Source organism: Aquarana catesbeiana, linkage group LG02 (genome assembly GCF_042186555.1).
Source record: "Aquarana catesbeiana isolate 2022-GZ linkage group LG02, ASM4218655v1, whole genome shotgun sequence".
In the NCBI taxonomy this organism is placed as follows: Eukaryota; Metazoa; Chordata; class Amphibia; order Anura; family Ranidae; genus Aquarana; species Aquarana catesbeiana.
In genome coordinates, this window is record NC_133325.1 from 594,437,829 (window position 1) to 594,459,114 (window position 21,286).

Sequence of the window (21,286 nt, forward strand, 5' to 3'; positions counted from 1 at the left end):
GGGGTACTGTGTGTACATTAATGAGGAAAAAAAATTAACTTAAGGCCCCTTCCACATTTATACGACTTGTCCCACGATTTTGTACTGCAAAATCGTATGACAAGTAATTCTCCATGATTTTCAATGACTACCATTCATATTGGCACGACTTTAAGTTGTGCCGACTTCAAATAGTCCCTGCACTACTTTGGTCCAACTTCCATGCGAGTTGTACTCCATAGACCTCAATGTTAAACCCTCAAGTAGCATGCAAATCGTACCTGAATAATATAGACACGATTTCAGTACGACTTTGTAAGCACAAGTTGTAAGCACAAGCCTCACACCATGTATGTTTTCATTTGTTAATGCCAAAGTTGTGGCAAAGTTGTACAAAGTAGTACTGCTCCCAAATCGTGGCAAAATCGCGGCAAAATCACTGTAAAATTGTGGCAAAATAGTGGCTGCGAAATCGCTGTAAAATTGCGCGACTTTGAAGTCGTATAAGTGTGAAAGGGGCCTAAATGATTTTAGCACCGGCTGCAATATAACAAAGAGTGAAAAATTTAAAGGGTTCTGAATACTTTTCATCCCCACTGTGTATATATATATATATGTATATATATATATATATATATATATATATATATATATATATATATATTTTTTTTTTTTTTTTTTTTTTTTTTTTAAGCCAAAACCTCATATAGTTATGCCTCCAACCATCATGTCTCAGTTTTGTGAGCAGGCGGCACCACGGACCGATAATAAATAGCGGCGGGATATGTGTCCCACAGTGAACTTCAAAGGAGAGATTTACAGTAAGCACAAAAATTGTATTTTCTGTATCATCAATTGAGAGCCATACTGTAGGTATTTAGAAATTCTTAAACTGTCAGGATATTCAAAAGAAGTCTAACTGCAGAGTGTGCAATGGCTCCTGCTGCTGTCTCAGCCAATGGAGGAGGAAGAGACCCAGGTGAGCTGAAGCTCTCATGCACATCGCTGTATCGCAATGGGACTCAGGAGGGTGTTAGGGGGGACTGCTGCATACAGAAGGCTTTTTACCTTCATGCATTCTAAAAAACTTTGAGCCTTTACAACCACTTTAATGGAACAAGCTGAAGTTAGAAGCTCATTGGCTACCATGTACAGCTGGACCAGATTTTGCACTCTTCAGTTTTAGTAAATCAACCCCAGTAGGTCCAGATAAAAGACCAGCCAGTCAATAGTATGAAGTTGAACACTCCTCACCCTTGACTTCAGGGAAAGGGAGGTCTATTATAAGAAAACCTGATTAAACAGCAAACTCTTGAAAAGACAAATGTGAGAGCCCAAATAGCATACATGTAATTAGATAAATGGGAAAGACTCTAAGCTGGAAAAAAATTAAGGGGACTAACCTTGAATCCACTTGAAGTAGAGGATTTACCGTTACCTAAACTGGTTTACAAGAATATCAGTACCAAAAGGATAATAAGGACACCTTTCAAGCAACATCCATAGATGTTTCTGGTGCGCTGCCAGCTTGCTACACTGCATCCCTGCCTAGCCCCTACCAACTACTGTGTATGATTCTAGGAATCATCCAACCTACCACTGTATGAAGCATAATCTTTCACTGAGGAGCGAGGAGTAGGAATTCTAGTACTAGTTCTAGGAATGTTTGTTTGATAGATAATAGAAGAGAGCAAGAAATCTAAGGACACTTCCTCAGAAGTCTGCAGCTTGGCTACAGAAAGTAAACCTATCCCCCAGTGATTAGGTTCCACAAAGGCCTCCAGACTTACACTATCCACTATAGAGGGAATCTGTAGTAAGGTACTTGTCCTGCATGCTGACCATTCAGGGCAGCACAGGACCATCCAGTGATAGATACTTCCTTCCAAAGAGGGGAAAAGGGGCACTCAAGTGCTGAACCATCACTCTTCAATGAGGGGACCATCAGTTGAGGGAATCCTAAAGAAAACTCTAGGAAAGGTAGAGTTGTCCTAATTGACAAACTTAAAGGAGAAGTCCAGCCTGAGCTTTTTAGGCTGGGCTTCTCCTCTGGGTCACAGGAGTGCAATTCGTTTTGCACTCCTGTGACCCGTTTTCAGCGGAGAGCGAAAATGGGTCACAGCGCGTCATCCTGACTTCCAAGTTTGGATCCACCAGCTGCCTTGATTGATGACAGTGCTGAAGGCTGAGGAGATTTAGGCACCATAAGGGGTGCAACCACTTGTGAGGGAAAAGGACTCCCCCCCCCGGTGGGGAGAAGTGCGAGTTTGAGTGAGATACAATTTAGGATAGGCTCCTACTAGTGTAGGAATTTGGGTAACCAGGGTGTGAGTGCCCAAATAAACCTGGGAATTTGCACAATTGAGGTATAGTAATACCATAAGGGTGAGGAGGGAAAGCCGAAGGAGGTGCAATTTCTTTTGCATTCCTGTGACCCATTTTCAGCGGAGAGTGAAAATGGGTCACAGCGCGTCATCCCGACTTCCAAGTCTGGATCCGCCAGCTGCCTTGATTAATGACGGTCTCAGCATCTCAGCAATGAACGTGGAGAAGCAGAGTCAGTAGCTCTCCTCTCGGGGATCTGTGAGACACGAGCCATCGGCGATGTTCGGTGGCTCGGTTGCTTGGCTGACATTCCTTCTGGCTCCAGATCCTGCTTGCTGTTCTACTACACTCATCTCTGGCTCCCTGACGTTTTGGCTTATCTGACGATCCGTTCTGGTTCCTGAACTCTGGCTATGTTTTGACTATGTTTAATCTGTTTACCTTTTTTTATTATTATTAAACAAGTGAGATTTAATTGTACTTCTGTCTCAGTCTGAATCATGGTTTCTGCCAGAGACTTCACAAGAAGAGGAGACCATGCTAAATGGTGATTCCCCAACGATCTCAAAAACCCCAAGGAGGGGGGGGGGGGGCACCACACCTAAGGGAAAAGTTGAAGGTCCACAGGCAGAGAATTTTCTCCTTTCTTTGCTCACTCAAAAGGACCCAAGGTTACCAGCGCTAAATAGCTGGCAATTGATATATAGTTAAGGTTTACAGAGGATAGAGGCCTCTGCATTGCTAGAACTTCAGCATTTCCAGAACTTCAAGAATCCAGGCAACTAACTCTCTTTAGATAATGTCTCCTGAGTGTTCCACAATGAAATGCCAGGAAAAAGCAAAAGGGTGTACATAAAGACTAGACATGTGCACACTGAAATATTTCGTTTCGGAATTTCGTTTTCGTCCGAAAAATACATTTATTTAGTTACTCCCGAAATTAGTTTTTATTTATTTAGTTTTTCGTTAAAAATTGCATTCGTCCGAAAATCCAAATTAAGGTCGAATCTGTCATTGAAGGCTTATGGTGTCTGTCGAATGTTCAAAGAAGATTCGACGGAGCAGCTAAACTGTATAACGCTGTATAGTTTACCTGCTCCGTCTAATCTTCTTAGAACTTTCAACAGACACCATAAGCCAAACTACGTGTGTACTTAGTTCTAGCTATTTTACTGCTCCTCCTCTTTGGTTACAATCAGCCAATAACATTCATCATCATCATTATTTTTATTCATCTTTTCTCCCCTACGTCGAATCTTTCTCCCCTACGTCAAATCTTTTCTCCCCTACGTCGAATCTTTCTCCCCTACGTCGAATCTTTCTCCCCTACGTCGAATCTTTTCTCTCTATGTAGAATAATCTTGGACTAATAGAGTTAAGGTTAGCCACATTCGACCACAGGTTTGATGGACACAGATTGTTATTGTCATCATCATGTCGAATCTCCTATCTATATCGAACTGTTGTAGAAACGAAAATGAAAATAAAGCATCTGTTTATGTCGGATCTTTCGTTTTTCAGATTCTGCACTTTCGTTATCGTTTGTTAAAACGTTAACGAAAATACCTGAAATTCGGGCGAAAATGCATTTGGACGAAAACGAATGCACATGTCTAATAAAGACCAGTTCTTTAAGTGGGGTCTGGAACTGTTGAAGGACACAAAAGAGTCAGGTCCTTTTTAAGAAAGCGAGCCAAAAGGATTGATCCCTGTTGATCAAGTGGTCCCTCAGGAGAGGGATAGGGCTGAGGAGATTTAGGCACCGCAAGGGGTGCAACCACTTGTGAGGGAAAAGGACCCCCCCCCCCCCGGTGAGGAGAAGTGCGAGTTTGAGTGAGATACAATTTAGGATAGGCTCCTACTAGTGTAGGAATCTGGGTAACCAGGGTGTGAGTGCTCAAACAAATCTGGAAATTTACACAATTGAGGTACAGTAATACCATAAGGGTGAGGAGGGAAAGCCGAAGGAGGTGCTTGACTTAAGGGCCTAGAATGGAGGCTACAGTTGAAGACCTGAGAACCCAAATGCTGAGGAGGCAAACTACTAAAAGACCCACCAGAAAAAATAAACAGCCCCCAATTTGCAGAAGTGGGGGAGCATCTTCATGCAAAAGGCTGGGCAGAGGGTATAGGGGGCCTCTGTCTTCAAGACCTGCAGCATCACCAATGACAATGTCAAGAGCAGGTCCAAAAAGAAGATATTCTTCTTGGATGTACCATCAGAAATTCAGGCATGTAGCCAAAGTACCCTACTCCTGTGAATGGATATAATTCCCACGCAAGACACAAGCTTAGATACTTGCAAGGAGCATCACAGCTAAAGTACAGAGCTCCAGACATTATATCAAAACATTCCTTAACACATGGGTTTTCCTTCTGATTGGTAAGATCCCCTTTAGTGGATTGATCTCATTGTGACACTGTTTGACAAATCAAGGTCAATGCCAACACAGAACAGAGGGTCACTCATTTGCAGCTGTAGGAGCTTTAAAAGACCCTAGACCTAGAACAGCAGGCTGATTCTCTAAATGCAGAGTAGTGTGTACTGCATCAACCATGTTAGAAACAACCCCTTGCAAATCTGAGTCATATGTATTTTGTTAAAAAACAGCCTCTTTAAAAGTAGACTGTTAATCTGAATCAGAGATGATAATAGGGGGTCTCAGACACACTTTAGAGGTCCAGGAAAGTCAGAATCAGACTCTCCGAAGGATGATGACAGACCAAAGTTAGAGCCTCTTCAAACATATTGATCCAGTAATTGGGCACAAAAAATCCACAGTGGGTATGGAGGAAACCTCAGCGTCACCTGACAGAGCTGAAAAAGACTCAGATGAAGATGAACCTATATTATTAGGGATCCCTGGACCTAGGTTACAGGAGTCTTTTCTTTATAGGAATATTGATAACCCCTAAAACCAGTAGGGGAGTATGGTGTGTGGACTATACTCTATCTTTGAGAAGACATGTTGCATTTCATAGCAAAAAACTACTATATCTAAAGTAAAGCATGTACTAAAAAACGCAAGCAGCTGGTGCTGATGAGGGTCATAGGCAGCCAGAGGCGACCAAGCCACTAAAGGCTGGCAGCAGAATGAGATCAGAGGCCAAATAGTGCTTCCGAAGCAGGAGCAGCAATGGGATTGTGCTTCCTCTGGGCTGAATGGCTAGAGAGCAGAGCATGTGTGCACCACACTCCACCCAACTGATGACATAAATGCTCAAGCCCTCTGGTCCTAACCCTCACCACAGTAAAACCAACAATGGTGTAAACATTTCGAAAAGGTGCAGAACTTTACAAGAGTAAGGCAACTCCCAGTGCATCAGCCGAACATGCCAGAGGCTTTGTCATAGCTCTGGACACAGTAACACACAGTACATAAAGGTCTGAAAAACAGCACAATTAAGAGCCCTGCTTGATCTGGAAAAACACAATAGGCTGGTTGTACAAAGTCGATCAATGCTAAACCAGACGCATTTCGTTCCATGTATGGCCACCTTTAGTCAGATACCAAAAATTCTTTAAAATTAAAAAAGATGGAGCGCTAGAAATGCAGCTAGTGCGATATTAAAATAGTTCCAAGGTCCAGGTGTGCCAGTGGGCAAAGTTCATTCACTGCTGAGACCAGACCAGGGTTTAGGGGTTCTGGTCTGTATCAGTGTGGACAGCCAGCTGTAGAGAGCAGAAGCGACTCTGGATATGGGTGAGAGAGAGAGGAGTGGCGCCACTCTGAGTGCAGTATGTCAGTTAAAATTCAATGTTTAATAAAAGTAAGATCAACTCACATTTTGGTGAGATATAATGTGCATGGCATAAGTAGCTTGGTTTCCTGTAGTCCAGCTGGGCAGGGGTGGTAGTCAGCAGTTTCCGGCGGCTCCGGTGGTTCCCGAGGCTGAAGACGGTCACACAACAAGCAAGTCAGTGGTGATGGATGGGAGACGAGGTCGAGCACGTGTTTGGAGCACACCTGCTCCTTCATCAGGCATGTGAGTCCAGTTAGTGGGGCTCCCCCAAAGGGAGACCCCATGAGAGAGGGCGAAATATGCCTGATGAAGGAGCACGCATGCTCCAAACACAAGCTCGACCACACCTCCCGTCCATCATTGCTGACGTGCTTGTAGTGTGACTGTCTAAGTAGGGATGAGCTTCGAGTTTGAGTCGAACTCATGTTCGACTCGAACATCGGCTGTTCGCAAGTTCGCCGAACAGCAAACAATTTGGGGTGTTCGCGGCAAATTCAAATGCCGCGGAACACCCTTTAAAAGTCTATGGGAGAAATCAAAAGTGCTAATTTTAAAGGGTTATATGCAAGTTATTGTCATAAAAAGTGTTTGGGGACCTGGGTCCTGCCCCAGGGGACATGGATCAATGCAAAAAAAAGTTTTAAAAATGGCCTTTTTGTTCAGGAGCAGTGATTTTAATAATGCTTAAAGTGAAACAATAAAAATGTAATATTCCTTTAAATTTCGTACCTGGGGGGTGTCTATAGTATGCCTGTAAAGGGGCGCATGTTTCCCGTGTTTAGAACAGTCTGACAGCAAAATGACATTTCAAAGGAAAAAAAGTCATTTAAAACTACTCGCGGCTATTGCATTGCCGGTCCGACAATACACATAGAAGTTCATTGATAAAAACGGCATGGGAATTCCCCACAGGGGAACCCCGAACCAAAATTTAAAAAAAAATGACGTGGGGGTTCCCCCTAAATTCCAAAACCAGGACCCCCAGATCCCGGCCCTCCCCCCTGTGTGAAATGGTAAAGGGGTACTTTCCTACCATTTCACTAAAAAACTGTCAAAAATGTTAAAAATGACAAGAGACAGTTTTTGACAATTCCTTTATTTAAATGCTTCTTCTTTCTTCTTTCTTCTATCTTCCTTCATCTTCTTCTTCTTATTCTTCTGGTTCTTCTGGCTCTTCTGGTTCTTCCTCCGGTGTTCTCGTCCAGCATCTTCTCTGCGGCGTCTTCTATCTCCTTCTCCTCGGGCCGCTCCGCACCCATGACATGGGGGGAGGCTCCCGCTCTTCTCTTCATCTTATTCTCGTCTTCATCTTCTTCTCTTCTTCATCATCTTCTCATCTTCATCTTCTTCTCCGGGCCGCTCCGCATCCATGCTGGCATGGTGGGAGGCTTCCGTTGTGTGACACATCTCCTCTTCTGACGGTTCTTAAATAACGGGGGGCGAGGCCACCCGGTGACCCCGGGACATGACGGGACTTCCCTGTGGCTTTCCCCGTGACGTCACAGTGTGGCCCCGCCCCCCCGTTATTTAAGAACCGTCAGAAGAGGAGACGCGTCGCACAGCGGGAGCCTCCCACCATGCCAGCATGGATGCGGAGCGGCCTGGAGAAGAAGCTGAAGAAGAGAAGAAGAAAAGAAGATTAAGAAGAGAAGAAGATGAAGAGAAGAGCGGGATCCTCCCTCCATGCCATCATGGATGCGGAGTGGCCCAAGGAGAAGAAGGGAAGAAGACGCCGCAGAGGAGATGCTGGACGAGAACACCGGAGGAAGAACCAGAAGAACCAGAAGAAGAAGATGAAGGAAGATAGAAGAAAGAAGAAAGAAGAAGCATTTAAATAAAGGAATTGTCAAAAACTGTCTCTTGTCATTTTTAACATTTTTGACAGTTTTTTAGTGAAATGGTAGGGGGGAGGGCTGGGATCTGGGGGTCCCCTTGTTAAAGGGGGCTTCCAGATTCCGATAAGCCCCCCGCCCGCCGACCCCCACAACCACCGGCCAGGGTTGTGGGGATGAGGCCCTTGTCCTCTTCAACATGGGGACAAGGTGTTTTGAGGGGCTACCCCAAAGCACCCTCCCAATGTTGAGGGCATGTGGCCTGGTACAGTTCAGGAGGGGGGGCGCTCTCTCATCCCCCCCTCTTTTCCTGTGGCCTGCCAGGTTGCGTGCTCGGATAAGGGTCTGGTATGGATTTTTGGGGGGATCCCACGCCGTTTTTTTTTTTATTTTGGCGCAGGGTTCCCCTTAAATTCAGGTCTGGTATGGAATTTAGGGGGACCCCCTCGTCATTTTTTTTTTTAAATTTTGGCTGGGGTTCCCCTTAATATCCATACCAGACCTGAAGGGCCTGGTATGGAATTTAGGGGGACCCCCACATCATTTTTTTTAAATTTTGGTTCGGGGTTCCCCTGTGGCAATAGCCGCGAGTAGTTTTAAACGACTTTTCTTCCTTTGAAATGTCATTTTGCTGTCAGACTGTTCTAAACACGGGAAACATGCGCCCCTTTACAGGCATACTATAGACATCCCCCATGTACGAAATTTAAAGGGATATTACACTTTTATTGTTTGACTTTAAGCATTATTAAAATCACTGCTCCCGAAAAGGACAGGACCCGGGTCCCCAAACACTTTTTATGACAATAACTTGCATATAAGCCTTTAAAATTAGCACTTTTGATTATTCATGTTCGTGTCCCATGGACTTTAACGGTGTTCGCGTGTCAGAACAAACTTTTTCCTGTTCGCATGTTCTGGTGCGAACCGAACAGGGGGGTGTTCGGCTCATCCCTAGTCTTCAGCCTCGGAGCCTCGAGCATGCCTGATGAAGGAGCATGCATGCTCCGAACACAAGCTCAACCACACCTCCCGTCCATCATCACTGACATGCTTGTTGTGTGACTGACTTCAGCCTCGGAGCCTCGGGAACCACCGGAGCCACTGGGAACTGCTGACCACTACAGCTGCCCAGCTGGACTACAGGAGCCCAAGCTACTTATGCCATGCACATTATATCTCACCAAAATATGAGTTGATCTTACTTACTTTATTAAACATTGAATTTTAACCTACACAGCCATCTACACTGGCTTTCTACAAAAAAGTGTCCCTAAAAATGTTTTCGAAATGTTTTCAACTTTGAGAGGGGTGGCCTGCTGTGCCTTCACTGTCCAATCACAGGCTGAGGCAGGAAGGTCACCATGCTTTATTGCTTAACAGCAACAAAACTGGATGAACAGAAAGGCAAATTATTTCCAGTACCGTATATGTATTTCAACTGTGTGTTTTGCTGTTTCTGGATCTCATCTTAAGGCCTCCTGCACACAGGCATGCATACACCAGATTCTGGTGGTTTGAATCAGTGGATTCGTACAGGTGAGATAACAGGTGTATGCAAATAGCAGCAGACGCTCAGCCTGTACAAAGTAATGACAGGCTGACAGCAGCCATCGCTGTTCAAATGTATCCTCATATCAATCTGCGGTTAGGAAAATATAACTTGTATATATTTTTTTGGTTAACTGTCACCACCACTTATCACTTATTTTATTTTTAATTTTTTTACATTAATTGGTTGGAAAAAGATGTCTGAGCATAGGTGCATATCTGACTGTGTCCAGGGTCGCTCATCCATTCCTAACCCCCCAAGGAGGCCTTACTCTGTGTGTTGACATTAGGTTTTAAAGTTGGGTTCACGCTAGTCCAGTGCGAATTGCAGCTCCATTTTCTGTGCGAAGATAAAAATGATTTATTCAGTGGTTCCTCTCCGTTGTAGCTGTGGATCAGCTGACCTGGGAGAGGGGGAGGTATAGGAGGAGGCGGAGATAATTCCTGTTCAGAATGGAACACATCTGCGAATCAGATGCGTTCCCATTGAAGATTATGTGCCTGCAATTCGCACCACACTGCCTAGAAAAGGCACACGAACTGTGCAATACAGAGTGCGATTGCAACGCACATATGTGAACCATACTCATTGATAATTACATGTTATTCAAATGTTCTGAAAATTGGATGTGGTTTAATAGTGTGAACCCAGCCTTAAGTGTGCTTTACTCACAAATGACACTCGAACCACTGACGCCCACTAACTGGACACACATAACATGGTCCACTGAACAGTGTAAGATAACATGTTCAGAACCAATATGTTATACTTTACACCAGAAGCAGTCCAGTGTGGTTTTATTCAGGCCCTAAAATGCATGGACAGTGTTTAACCTGCACTCCAATTGCCTAGTGCACACCAGTGTAGTGTGTACCAGTGCAGTCAACAAAAGTAGAACTTGTTGCATTTCTGGAATGCATCTGAAATGTGGAAAAACACATTAAAAATGTCTTGAGATGAAGTAAAATACAAAAAGGAGGGTAAAAAACACACTGGAACGCAACGCAAAAAATTCACCACAACACACAAAAGAATATGCACATGCATAAACGCATCTGGAATGCATAGATTTTGGTGTAAACCAGCCTGTATATCAATGGACTCAAAAACAATGCACCAACAAATTGTTAAAGTAATTAGGGCATACATGGCAAAGAAATTAACCCTTTACCAGCAGTTTATCTGTAATTCCTAACTCCATTAAAAGAGAAGTATGGAATTATTAAAAAAAAAAAAAAATCATATTTACCTAGATGGCTGCTGCACCGAACCCAGCTGCAGCTGTCCCCCACCACCTCTAAGAACGAGAACCGAGTGATCAAACACTGCTGATCGCTCAGTTCTCTGTCTTAAGTCTGCAGAGAGCAGTGATTTCAATCACTGGCTCACTGTTCTGCCCCCCTAGGGCTCACTGAAGCACTGGGCTGTGGAGGGGCTGGGAGTGGCTGGCTCAGGCTCTCTGCAGATTGCTGAGAGGCTGAGCAAGCTGCCAGTCCAAACTTCTGGGTGGATCCCAACCATATGGTCGGGATCTTTTCAGAGCCTGGACCAGGTCTGTGACATCAGCAGGCTTTAGTAGACTGTCAACTGAAAACGGGTCACAGGAGTGCAGGCTTAACTACACTCCTGTGATCCATAGAAGAAGTATAGCCAAAAAAGCTTTAATATACATTTACAGACCAGAGTAACTGAATCTCTGAACCTAAGTAATCAAAATGTCTTAGGGCCAGTTCACACTAGTGTGATGCCAGACATCGCATGTGATTTGCACCACATTGCTGTGCAGATCACATGCGATGTCTGTGCGATGCAAATTCAGCCATACAAACTGTATGGCTGAATTTGCATTGCATTTGGACCAAACTCGTGCAAGACCCTTTTTTTGTCCGCATCGGAAACAGATCGCATGGGTGTTCACACCCTTGCGATCTGATTCTGCAAATCGTGCTGCGTTTTGCAAACTGATTGCGGGATGACATTAACTTAACATACACTCTGCAATCAGTTAGCATGAAGAGGTTGCGATTTAGATGTGGTGCGCATTTGCACCAAATTCGCTATGAATTTGCACCACATCTAGTGTAAACCAGCCCTTAAGGCCAGTTCACACCACCTGCAGCCCAGTGTGACTTTTTTTCTGCATTAAAAACACATGGACATAGATTTCAATTACAAAGTTCACACCAATGCAGTGCATTCCAGTACAGACAACAAAAGTAGAACGTGCTGCATATTGTCTGCAAGGAACTGAACTGAAAAATGTCAAAATGCATAAAAAATCACTGGAATGCATCTAAACACATCAAGAAATGCAACAAAACACAATAAAGCATACACACACACACACACACACAAACACACACACACACATATATACAGTGGGGATGGAAAGTATTCAAACCCCCTTACATTTTTCACTCTTTGTTATATTGCAGCCATTTGCTAAAATCATTTAAGTTCATTTTTTTTCCTCATTAATGTACACACAGCACCCCATATTGACAGAAAAACACAGAATTGTTGACATTTTTGCAGATTTATTAAAAAAGAAAAACTGAAATATCACATGGTCCTAAGTATTCAGACCCTTTGCTGTGACACTCATATATTTAACTCAGGTGCTGTCCATTTCTTCTGATCATCCTTGAGATGGTTCTACACCTTCATTTGAGTCCAGATGTGTTTAATTATATTGATTGGACTTGATTAGGAAAGCCGCACACCTGTCTATATAAGACCTTACAGCTCACAGTGCATGTCAGAGCAAATGCGAATCATGAGGTCATAGGAACTGCCTGAAGAGCTCAGAGACAGAATTGTGGCAAGGCATAGATCTGGCCAAGGTTAGAAAAAAATTTCTGCTGCACTTAAGGTTCCTAAGAGCACAGTGGCCTCCATAATCCTTAAATCGAAGATGTTTGGGACGACTAGAACCCTTCCTAGAGCTGGCCGTCCGGCCAAACTGAGCTATCGGGGAAGAAGAGCCTTGGTGAGAGAGGTAAAGGAGAACCCAAAGATCACTGTGGCTGAGCTCCAGAGATGCAGTCGGGAGATGGGAGAAAGTTGTAGAAAGTCAACCATCACTGCAGCCCTCCACCAGTCGGGGCTTTATGGCAGAGTGGCCCGACGGAAGCCTCTCCTCAGTGCAAGACACATGAAAGCCTGCATGGAGTTTGCTAAAAAAACACCCGAAGGACTCCAAGATGGAGAGAAATAAGATTCCATAGTCTGATAAGACCAAGATAGAACTTTTTGGCCTTAATTCTAAGCAGTATGTGTGGAGAAAAACAGGCACTGCTCATCACCTAATACAGTCCCAACAGTGAAGCATGGTGGTGGCAGCATCATGCTGTGGGGGTGTTTTTCAGCTGCAGGGATAGGACGACTGGTTGCAATTGAGGGAAAGATGAATGCGGCCAAGTACAGGGATATCCTGAATGAAAACCTTCTCCAGAGTTCTCAGGACCTCAGACTGGGCTGAAGGTTTACCTTCCAACAAGACAATGACCCTAAGCACACAGCTAAAATAACGAAGGAGTGGCTTCACAACAACTCCGTGACTGTTCTTGAATGGCCCAGCCAGAGACCTGACTTAAACCCAATTGAGCATCTCTGGAGAGACCTAAAAATGGCTGTCCACCAACGTTTACCATCCAACCTGACAGAACTGGAGAGGATCTGCAAGGAGGAATGGCAGAGGATCACCAATCCAGGTGTGAAAAACTTGTTGCATCTTTCCCAAAAAGACTTATGGCTGTATTAGATCAAAAGGGTGCTTCTGCTAAATACTGAGCAAAGGGTCTGAATACTTAAGACCATATGATATTTCAGTTTTTCTTTTTTAATCAATCTGCAAAAATGTCAAGAATTCTGTGTTTTTCTGTCAATATGGGGTGCTGTGTGTACATTAATGAGGAAAAAAAATGAACTTAAAGGATTTTAGCAAATGGCTGCAATATAACAAAGAGTGAAAAATGTAAGGGGGTCTGAATACTTTCCGTCCCCACTGTATATATATACATACATACATACAGTATCTCACAAAAGTGAGTACATCCCTCACATTTTTGTAAATATTTTCTTCTATCTTTCCATGTGACAACACTGAAGAAATGACACTTCGCTACAATGTAAAGTAGTGAGTGTACAGCTTGTATAACAGTGTAAATTTGCTGTCCCCTCAAAACAACTCAACACAGAGACTGGGCCGTAGGGCAGTATTCCAACATGATAATGACCCCAAACACACCTCCAAGATGAACACTGCCTTGCTAAAGCAGCTGAGGGTAAAGATGATGGACTGGCCAAGCATGTCTCCAGACCTAAACCCTATTGCGCATCTGTGGGGCATCCTCAAACGGAAGGTGGAGGAGCGCAAGGTCTCTAACATCCACCAGATCTGTGATGTCATCATGGAGGAGTGGAAGAGGACTCCATTGGCAACCTGTGAAGCTCTGGTGAACTCAATGCCCAAGAGGGTTAAGGCAGTGCTGAAAAATAATGGTGGCCACACAAAATAATGACACTTTGTTTACTCTACTGTGTTTACTCTTTTTAAATCATAATGGCATCAGAAATTACCCAAATGACCCTGATCAAAAGTTTACATACCCTGGTGATTTTGGCCTGATAACATGCACACAAGTTGACACAAAGGAGTTTGAATGGCTATTAAAGGTAACCATCCTCACCTGTGACCTGTTTGCTTGTAATTAGTGTATGTGTATAAAAGGTCAATGAGTTTCTGGACTCCTGACAGACCCTTGCATCCAGTGCTGCACTGACGTTTCTGGATTCTGAGTCATGGGGAAAGCAAAAGAATTGTCAAAGGATCTGCGATAAAAGGTAGTTGAACTGTATAAATCAGGAAAGGGGTATAAAAAGATATCCAAGGAATTGAGAATGCCAATCAGCAGTGTTCAAACTCTAATCAAGAAGTGAAAAATGAGGGGTTCTGTTGAAACCAAACCACGGTCAGGTAGACCAACTAAAATTTCAGCCACAACTGCCAGGTAAATTGTTTGGGATGCAAAGAAAAACCCACAAATAATTTCAAGTGAAATACAGGACTCTCTGAAAACATGTGGTGTGGCTGTTTCAAGATACACAATAAGAAGGTACTTGAAGAAAGATGGGCTACATGGTCGAGTTGCCAGAAGAAAGCCATTACTACGCAAATGCCACAAAGTATCCCACTTACAATACGCCAAACAGCACAGAGACAAGCCTCAAACCTTCTGGCATAAAGTCATTTGGAGTGATGAGACCAAAATGCTACATTTGGTGAGGAGTCAACAAGGCCTATGATGAAAAGGTACACCATTCCTACTGTGAAACACAGAGGTGGATTGCTGATGTTTTGGTGATGTGTGAGATACAAAGGCACAGGAAATTTGGTCAAAATTGATGGCAAGATAAATGCAGTATGTTATCAAAAAATACTGGAGGAACATTTCCATTCATTAGCCAGGAAGCGCATGGGACGTACTTGGACATTCCAACATGACAATGATCCAAAACACAAGGCCAATTTGACCCGTCATTGGCTACAGTAGAATAAAGTGAAGGTTCTGGAGTGGCCATCTCAGTCTCCTGACCTCAATATCATTGAGCCACTCTGGGGAGATCTCAAACGTGCAGTTCATGCAAGACAGCCCAAGAATTTACAGGAACTGGAGGCTTTTTACCAAGAGGAATGGGCAGCTTTACCATCTGAGAAGATAAAGAGCCTCATCCACAAATACCACAAAAGACTTCAAGCTGATATTGATGTTAAAGGGGGCAATACACGGTATTAAGAACTGGGGTATGTATACTTTAGATCAGGGTCATTTGGGTAGTTTCTAGTCCCATTATGATTTAAAAAGAGTAAACACAGTTGATTGATAATAAAGGGCTTCAGCCAAACACTAACCATGAGTGAAATAAAAGTTTTTGTGTTATCATTCATATTCTCTGAAAAATGGCCAAGAAATCATAAATTCTGCCAGGGTATGTAAACTTATGAGCACAACTGTGTATATATATATATATATATATATATATATATATATATATATATATATACATATTTTTTTTATTAATCTATACACAAATGACTTTCATTTCTATTTCAAACTGAATGAATTGTTTTACTAGGTGATAGTTTACAACCACTTTAATTACTTCAGCCCCGGAAGGTTTTACCCCCTTCCTGACCAGAGCACTTTTTACAATTTGGCACTGCGTCGCTTTAACTGGTAATTGCCTGGTCATGCAATGCTGTACCCAAACAAAATTTGCGTCCTTTTTGTTCCCACTAATAGAACTTTCTTTTGGGGGTATTTTATCACCTCTGCGGTTTTATTTTTTGCGATATAAATGAAAAAAGACTGAAAATTTTGAAAAAAATAATATATTTTCTACTTTTTGTTATAAAAAAAATACAATAAACTCAATTTTAGTCTTACATTTAGGCCAAAATGTATTCAGCCACATGACTTGGTTTGCGCAAAAGTTATAGCGTCTACAAACTAGGGTACATTTTCTGGAATTTACGCAGCTTTTAGTTTATGACTGCCTATCTCATTTCTTGAGGTGCTAAAATGGCAGGGCAGTACAAAACCCCCCAAATGAGCCCATTTTGGAAAGTAGACACCCCAAGGAATTTGATGAGAGGCATGTTGAGCACATTGAATGTTTTATTTTTTTGTCATAAGTAATTGAAAGATGACAAAGAAAAAAAAACACACAAAGTTGTCACTGAAATGATATATTGCTCAAACAAGCCATGGGCATATGTGAAATGACAAAACGAAAACATATACTGCGCTGTGTTGTATAATAAAAAGCAGCCAGCACAGCCAAAGACCAACAGCAAAAAAAATGGAGCAACAGTTCATGAATTTTCAAAAGATTTCTAAAAAATCCTCAAAATAACCGTGTTGGAATAAGAAGTAAACAGGGATCATGTGAGGGAATAGCCACCAATTGCGTGAAGGCTTACCGGAACTAGTGGACTTAGAGAGGCATATACCACCTAAGTCAACCAGGCTTCTAGTGATGATCACTATATGCAATATAAAACTCTCAGCAATGGCCACGATCACATTGGAATTTAAAGTGGTGTTCTGGCCGAAATTATACTTTTTAAATAAAAATACCCCTATAATACACAAGCTTAATGTATTCTAGTAAAGTTAGTCTGTAAACTAAGGTCTGTTTTGTTAGTTTATAGCAGTAGTTTGTTATTTTATAAACTTACAGCAGACCGTGGCCATCTTAAGTGTGGGCATCTGAAGCCAGACTGTATTTCTTCCTGGATCTCATCCTTGCAGATCTCGCACATGCTCAGTGCAGCACAAGCAGTGTAATAGGTTTCAGGTCAGGTTTCCATAGCAACGGCAGTGTCAGAGGAAGTTGCCGCCCCTTCCCAGAAGGCATTGCAAACAGGAAATGATGCGTTGGGCCACGGCCAGGGAGGAGGAAGTGAAAAATGAATACAGCAGATATACAGTAGGTGCTGAGAAAATTTTTTTTTAAATATCCAATTCGTTTACAGTGCACAGTTTAGTGAGGGATGCTGAAGAGTTGTAAAAGTGGGTGGAACTCCACTTTAAGAACGATACTGGTCAGCAGGTTATTCTCACAAACGGGCAATAGGAAAACAAAGAGATGACCAAGGAGGATTCTTATATCCACACGTGGAAATCAAGAAATAAAACAAAGCTCCACATAGTGTGATAAGGTTTAGGAGGAATATTTATTAAAAAAGTAATAAAAATTGAACACTCACATTTGAAGAAGCGATCAAAGGCTTATCGAATATAAAATGGCACAGTAGTGATGCCAGCACTCAACCCAGTGTACCTAAGTGTACTGGTGTTAGTGTAGTGTTGGTGCAACTTACTGTGAAAAGTTCTCTCTCCTCTCTCTGGAACAAAAAGGATTCCACGAGGGGAGATGACATCACAGGCAGGGGAGGATTTCATTCGCCAGAACCGATCAGCAGGTCCAGGCTATAAATCATTGGCCTGGACCTGAAGATTGATCGGTTCTGAAAGGAATCCAATGGTCGTGAGCGCAGCGGGGGCGCACCCCCCAGGCGTCGAGTGTGCGATCCATACAGGTACGGAATTTCACACATTGTACCGCAGTAAATGTACACGACATGGTCGGAAAGTAGTTAAAGCAAAAAAAAAAAAAAAAGCAGGAAACTTGATAAAGAAAAAAAAAACAAGAAGAAAAAAACAAAAAAAAAAAGCACTGGAACGCATTGAAAACACATTAAAAATGCACCAGGACACATAAACAAACACACATGCAGAAACGCATCTAGAATGCATCCAGACTGTGTTTCTGTAGTGTGAACTGGCCCTAAAGTTTTCTTTCTCCAAGCATTATTTTATTTTAAAACTAGGGATTTCAACAGGAGAGGTGGAATTCCATGGGGAGAGGCAAAAATTAGAATCTCTAGAGAGCATGCTAGAGAGCATGGATATAACACAAGCTGGCGATTCAGCACATTCTGTATGTGCATGAAAGTAGTCCTGCAAGCCCACACCTTTAATACAAAGCTTTTCAAAGGGAGTAGAAGAGGAAAAGGCCAAATGGGGGTGTATGCTGTACTTTTCATACTCGCACCCCCTTTTCCAAATAATCAGAAGTTGAAAATCAGATGGTTTGCCTATTCCTTATATATTCAGCATTTCTTTCAGAAATGTTACAAAGATGTATGTGAGGTTTTTTATGTTTGAATCATATGTTTTCTTTGTAAGGCTAAATAATTCAATAAAAATATAATTAAAAAAATAAATAAATAAATAAAAATGTTACAAAAAAGCTAAATACATTCAGAGATTTCAACACTTGTGTGTCTGGGTATTATTCAACAATCAACATGGCTGTTTACAGAGTGATATTTACATTACATGGTAGCATTAAAACTAGGTGTGGTAATGCATTTATGTATATATTTTTTTATGCTTTGCTTTTTTTTTTTTTTTTTTTTTTAACACAATCCACAGTACAGCCACTGGTTAAAGCTATACAGCATCTTTTTCATTCCTTTGCTGATATGATTACATTTCTTGCTGTTTACAGAACCCAATGGGTCCTTAGAACAGTGACACATCCCTTATCAGACTACTGACTCCAAAGTTTAAAGGGGTTGTAAACCCTCATGTTTTTTCACTTTAATGCATCGTATGCATTAAGGTGAAAAAACTTATGTCACTGACCGGCCCCCTAGCCCCCCCCCCCCCTCCCGTTTTACCTACCTGAGTCCTGTATTCCCCCACCGGAGACGTGCTCTTCCTCTCTGCCCGGGGTTCTCGGCTGTTGATTGGATAGATTGATAGCAGCACAGCCATTGGGTCCCGCAACTGTCAATCAAATCCAATGACGCGGGTGCCGGGGGAGCGGGGCCGAGTCCTACATTCGGCATCTATGGACGCCAAATGCTAGACTCGGGAGCGCGCCCGCAATGTAAGCACTTCTCCTAGGGGGTTATACGATGCGGGGAGGAGCTACCAGCACTGCCGGGGGACCCCAGAAGAGGATGATCTGGGCCACTCTGTGCAAAACGAACTGCACAGTGGAGGTAAGTATGACATGTTTGTCATTTAAAAAAAATAAAAAACAAACCTTTACAATCCCTATCTTAGGCTGGGTTCACACTATCTTCGCATGCGGCTCACAGCAGGGATCTGGTGTGTCCTCGTTTACTGTTTCAGGTCAGATTTCAGCCCAAATTTTTGGCTGAATTCGGACCTGAACTGGACCAAAAGACGACACAGGACTCCTGTGCAAATTCGCACCGGAGCCGCAGCGGAGGTATGTGACCGGGTCCATAAAGAGTCAGTCAAAATCTCATGCTATTGCCTCCAATTCGCAATAGATTGAACTCAGCCTTAAAAAAAAAAAAAACAAGACCTCAAAGCAAGCTACTCTGTTGTAATTAGTCATGAGGTTCAGGCTTGCTGCCCTAGCAAATTTAATTTTAAGATTCACTCACGACAATTTAAAAAAATAAATAAATAATGCACTGCATGGTCCTCAATCTGTGGCAGAGGATATTTTTTTAACACTGTAAAATCTCACCTTTTGTATATCCTAATTAACCTGTAAGAGCTTCAAACAGCTAATAAAATAGCAGAAAATTAATAGAAAGGCAAAAGAAAAATCCTGCTTTATCCGGTAAAGAATGTCATGAGTTGACAGGGAGCTAACGGTCCAGATTAGGCATCCTGACCTCTGGGGGTTTTGGAACTTTCACCCAATTTGTGTTGCCAATAGTTACACTTTAGATATACGGTGATAACCATCAATGCATAGAAAATAATGCTGTACACGTCTTCTATTCCTAGTACAAATACGATACTTAAAATGTACATAAATGGAAATGTTCTTTGCTGAATTCTTCAGTACCAGACACACCCACCTTTCCCAAACACTCCAAAAAACCAGCATCATCCTTTATCTAAACATTCTAACATGCACATATTCATAGTAGATTTGCAGAAATGCTTCTATTTATGCATATTATTTTCACTGAACACCTTGTCCTTCCACACTGTCTCTCACAAAGCACACATTCTGCAATAACAGACCTGAAATGCCACCACCAATGACAATGACATCATAAGCGTCCCTCATTGTTCTGCTTTTCTCTTCCCAGGACTCCTGGTTAGTATGCAAGAGTGTCTTTTTCAGGCTGAGACTGTCAGAGGTGAGTGATGTCCCCGTTATTGTTCTCGCACAGCCTGCAGTTGCTTACAACAGAAGGAACTGAGTGCTATGGGATTGGCTGCTGGAGGTGTGGGTGTACTGAGAGAGCCTGGAATTGGAATCTGGCCTATTTAAACAGTGTGGAGTATATTTAATCTCCTCTAGCGCAACATTTCTTTTCTTCTCTAAATGCTTAGTTTGCTGAAAGTAACCAGTTAAATATTTCATAACATTTTATCCAATGATCCCTCCTGGAAATTCTTGTAAATTATTAACGTTTATCTTTTCTACTTTCTTATTTTTTTGCATTACAGAACACATTGCTGTTGAACTTTATTCTCGCAAAAGAATGTTGAAGTGGTTGTAAATTCTGTTACACCACTTTTACCTACAGATAAGCCTATAATAAGGCTTTCACCCAGAATTTACTGAACTTTGTAATTAGGGTGAAGAGAAGAATGCAAACGTTGTAGCCCTTTTGTCATGGTCCCCTTACGTACCACTTGTATGGTAAATACATTTTACTCAATAACTATAATAATACTCGACTAAGCTTTACTCTTACAATTATTCAAACATTTAATCAGAGGCCTTTAAACAGACATCCCAACCTGCAAAAACTAATTTCAGGGAGGTGACGCTTCGTGCCGGCACCGCCCCCCCGCCCCAATTAAATGCAGACTTACCAGTGCCTATTAAATGCAGCCTTACCCGTGCCAAATAAATGCAGCCTTACTAGTGCCAATGAAATACAGCCTTACCAGTGCCCATGAAATACAGCCTTACCAGTGCCCATGAAATACAGGCTTACCAGTGCCCATGGAATACAGGCTTACCAGTGCCCATGGAATACAGGCTTACCAGTGCCCATGGAATACAGGCTTACCAGTGCCCATGGAATACAGCCTGATCACACAGAGCTCTGAAACAGATATGAATATCCCGGCGGCAACTGTAGCAAATTCCCGCCTCCTATGGTATACGTCACACTGATTCAATGCATCATTGGATCAATGTTCCATCTATCTAGGAGGCAGGACTTTGTTACAGTCCTCCACCTCGCACAGACGGGGACATTATCACATCTGCCTGTCACTCAGCCAGACAGACAGAAGACAGAGCAGCCCGAGCAGCCACCCTCCATGCG

General features: G+C 42.6%; 1 protein-coding gene across 1 annotated transcript in view; it reads right to left on the reverse strand.

Annotated features, from left to right (window-relative positions):
- The window catches only part of LOC141128787 (amine oxidase [flavin-containing] A-like), a 160,332-nt gene extending 140,094 nt beyond the window's left edge, over positions 1–20,238 (reverse strand). The window contains exon 1 of the mRNA XM_073616285.1: positions 20,022–20,238. Coding sequence (XP_073472386.1) covers positions 20,022–20,067 — 46 coding nt within the window. The 5' untranslated portion in view covers positions 20,068–20,238. The remainder of the gene's footprint in view (positions 1–20,021) is intronic.
- Positions 20,239–21,286: the final 1,048 nt, after the last annotated feature.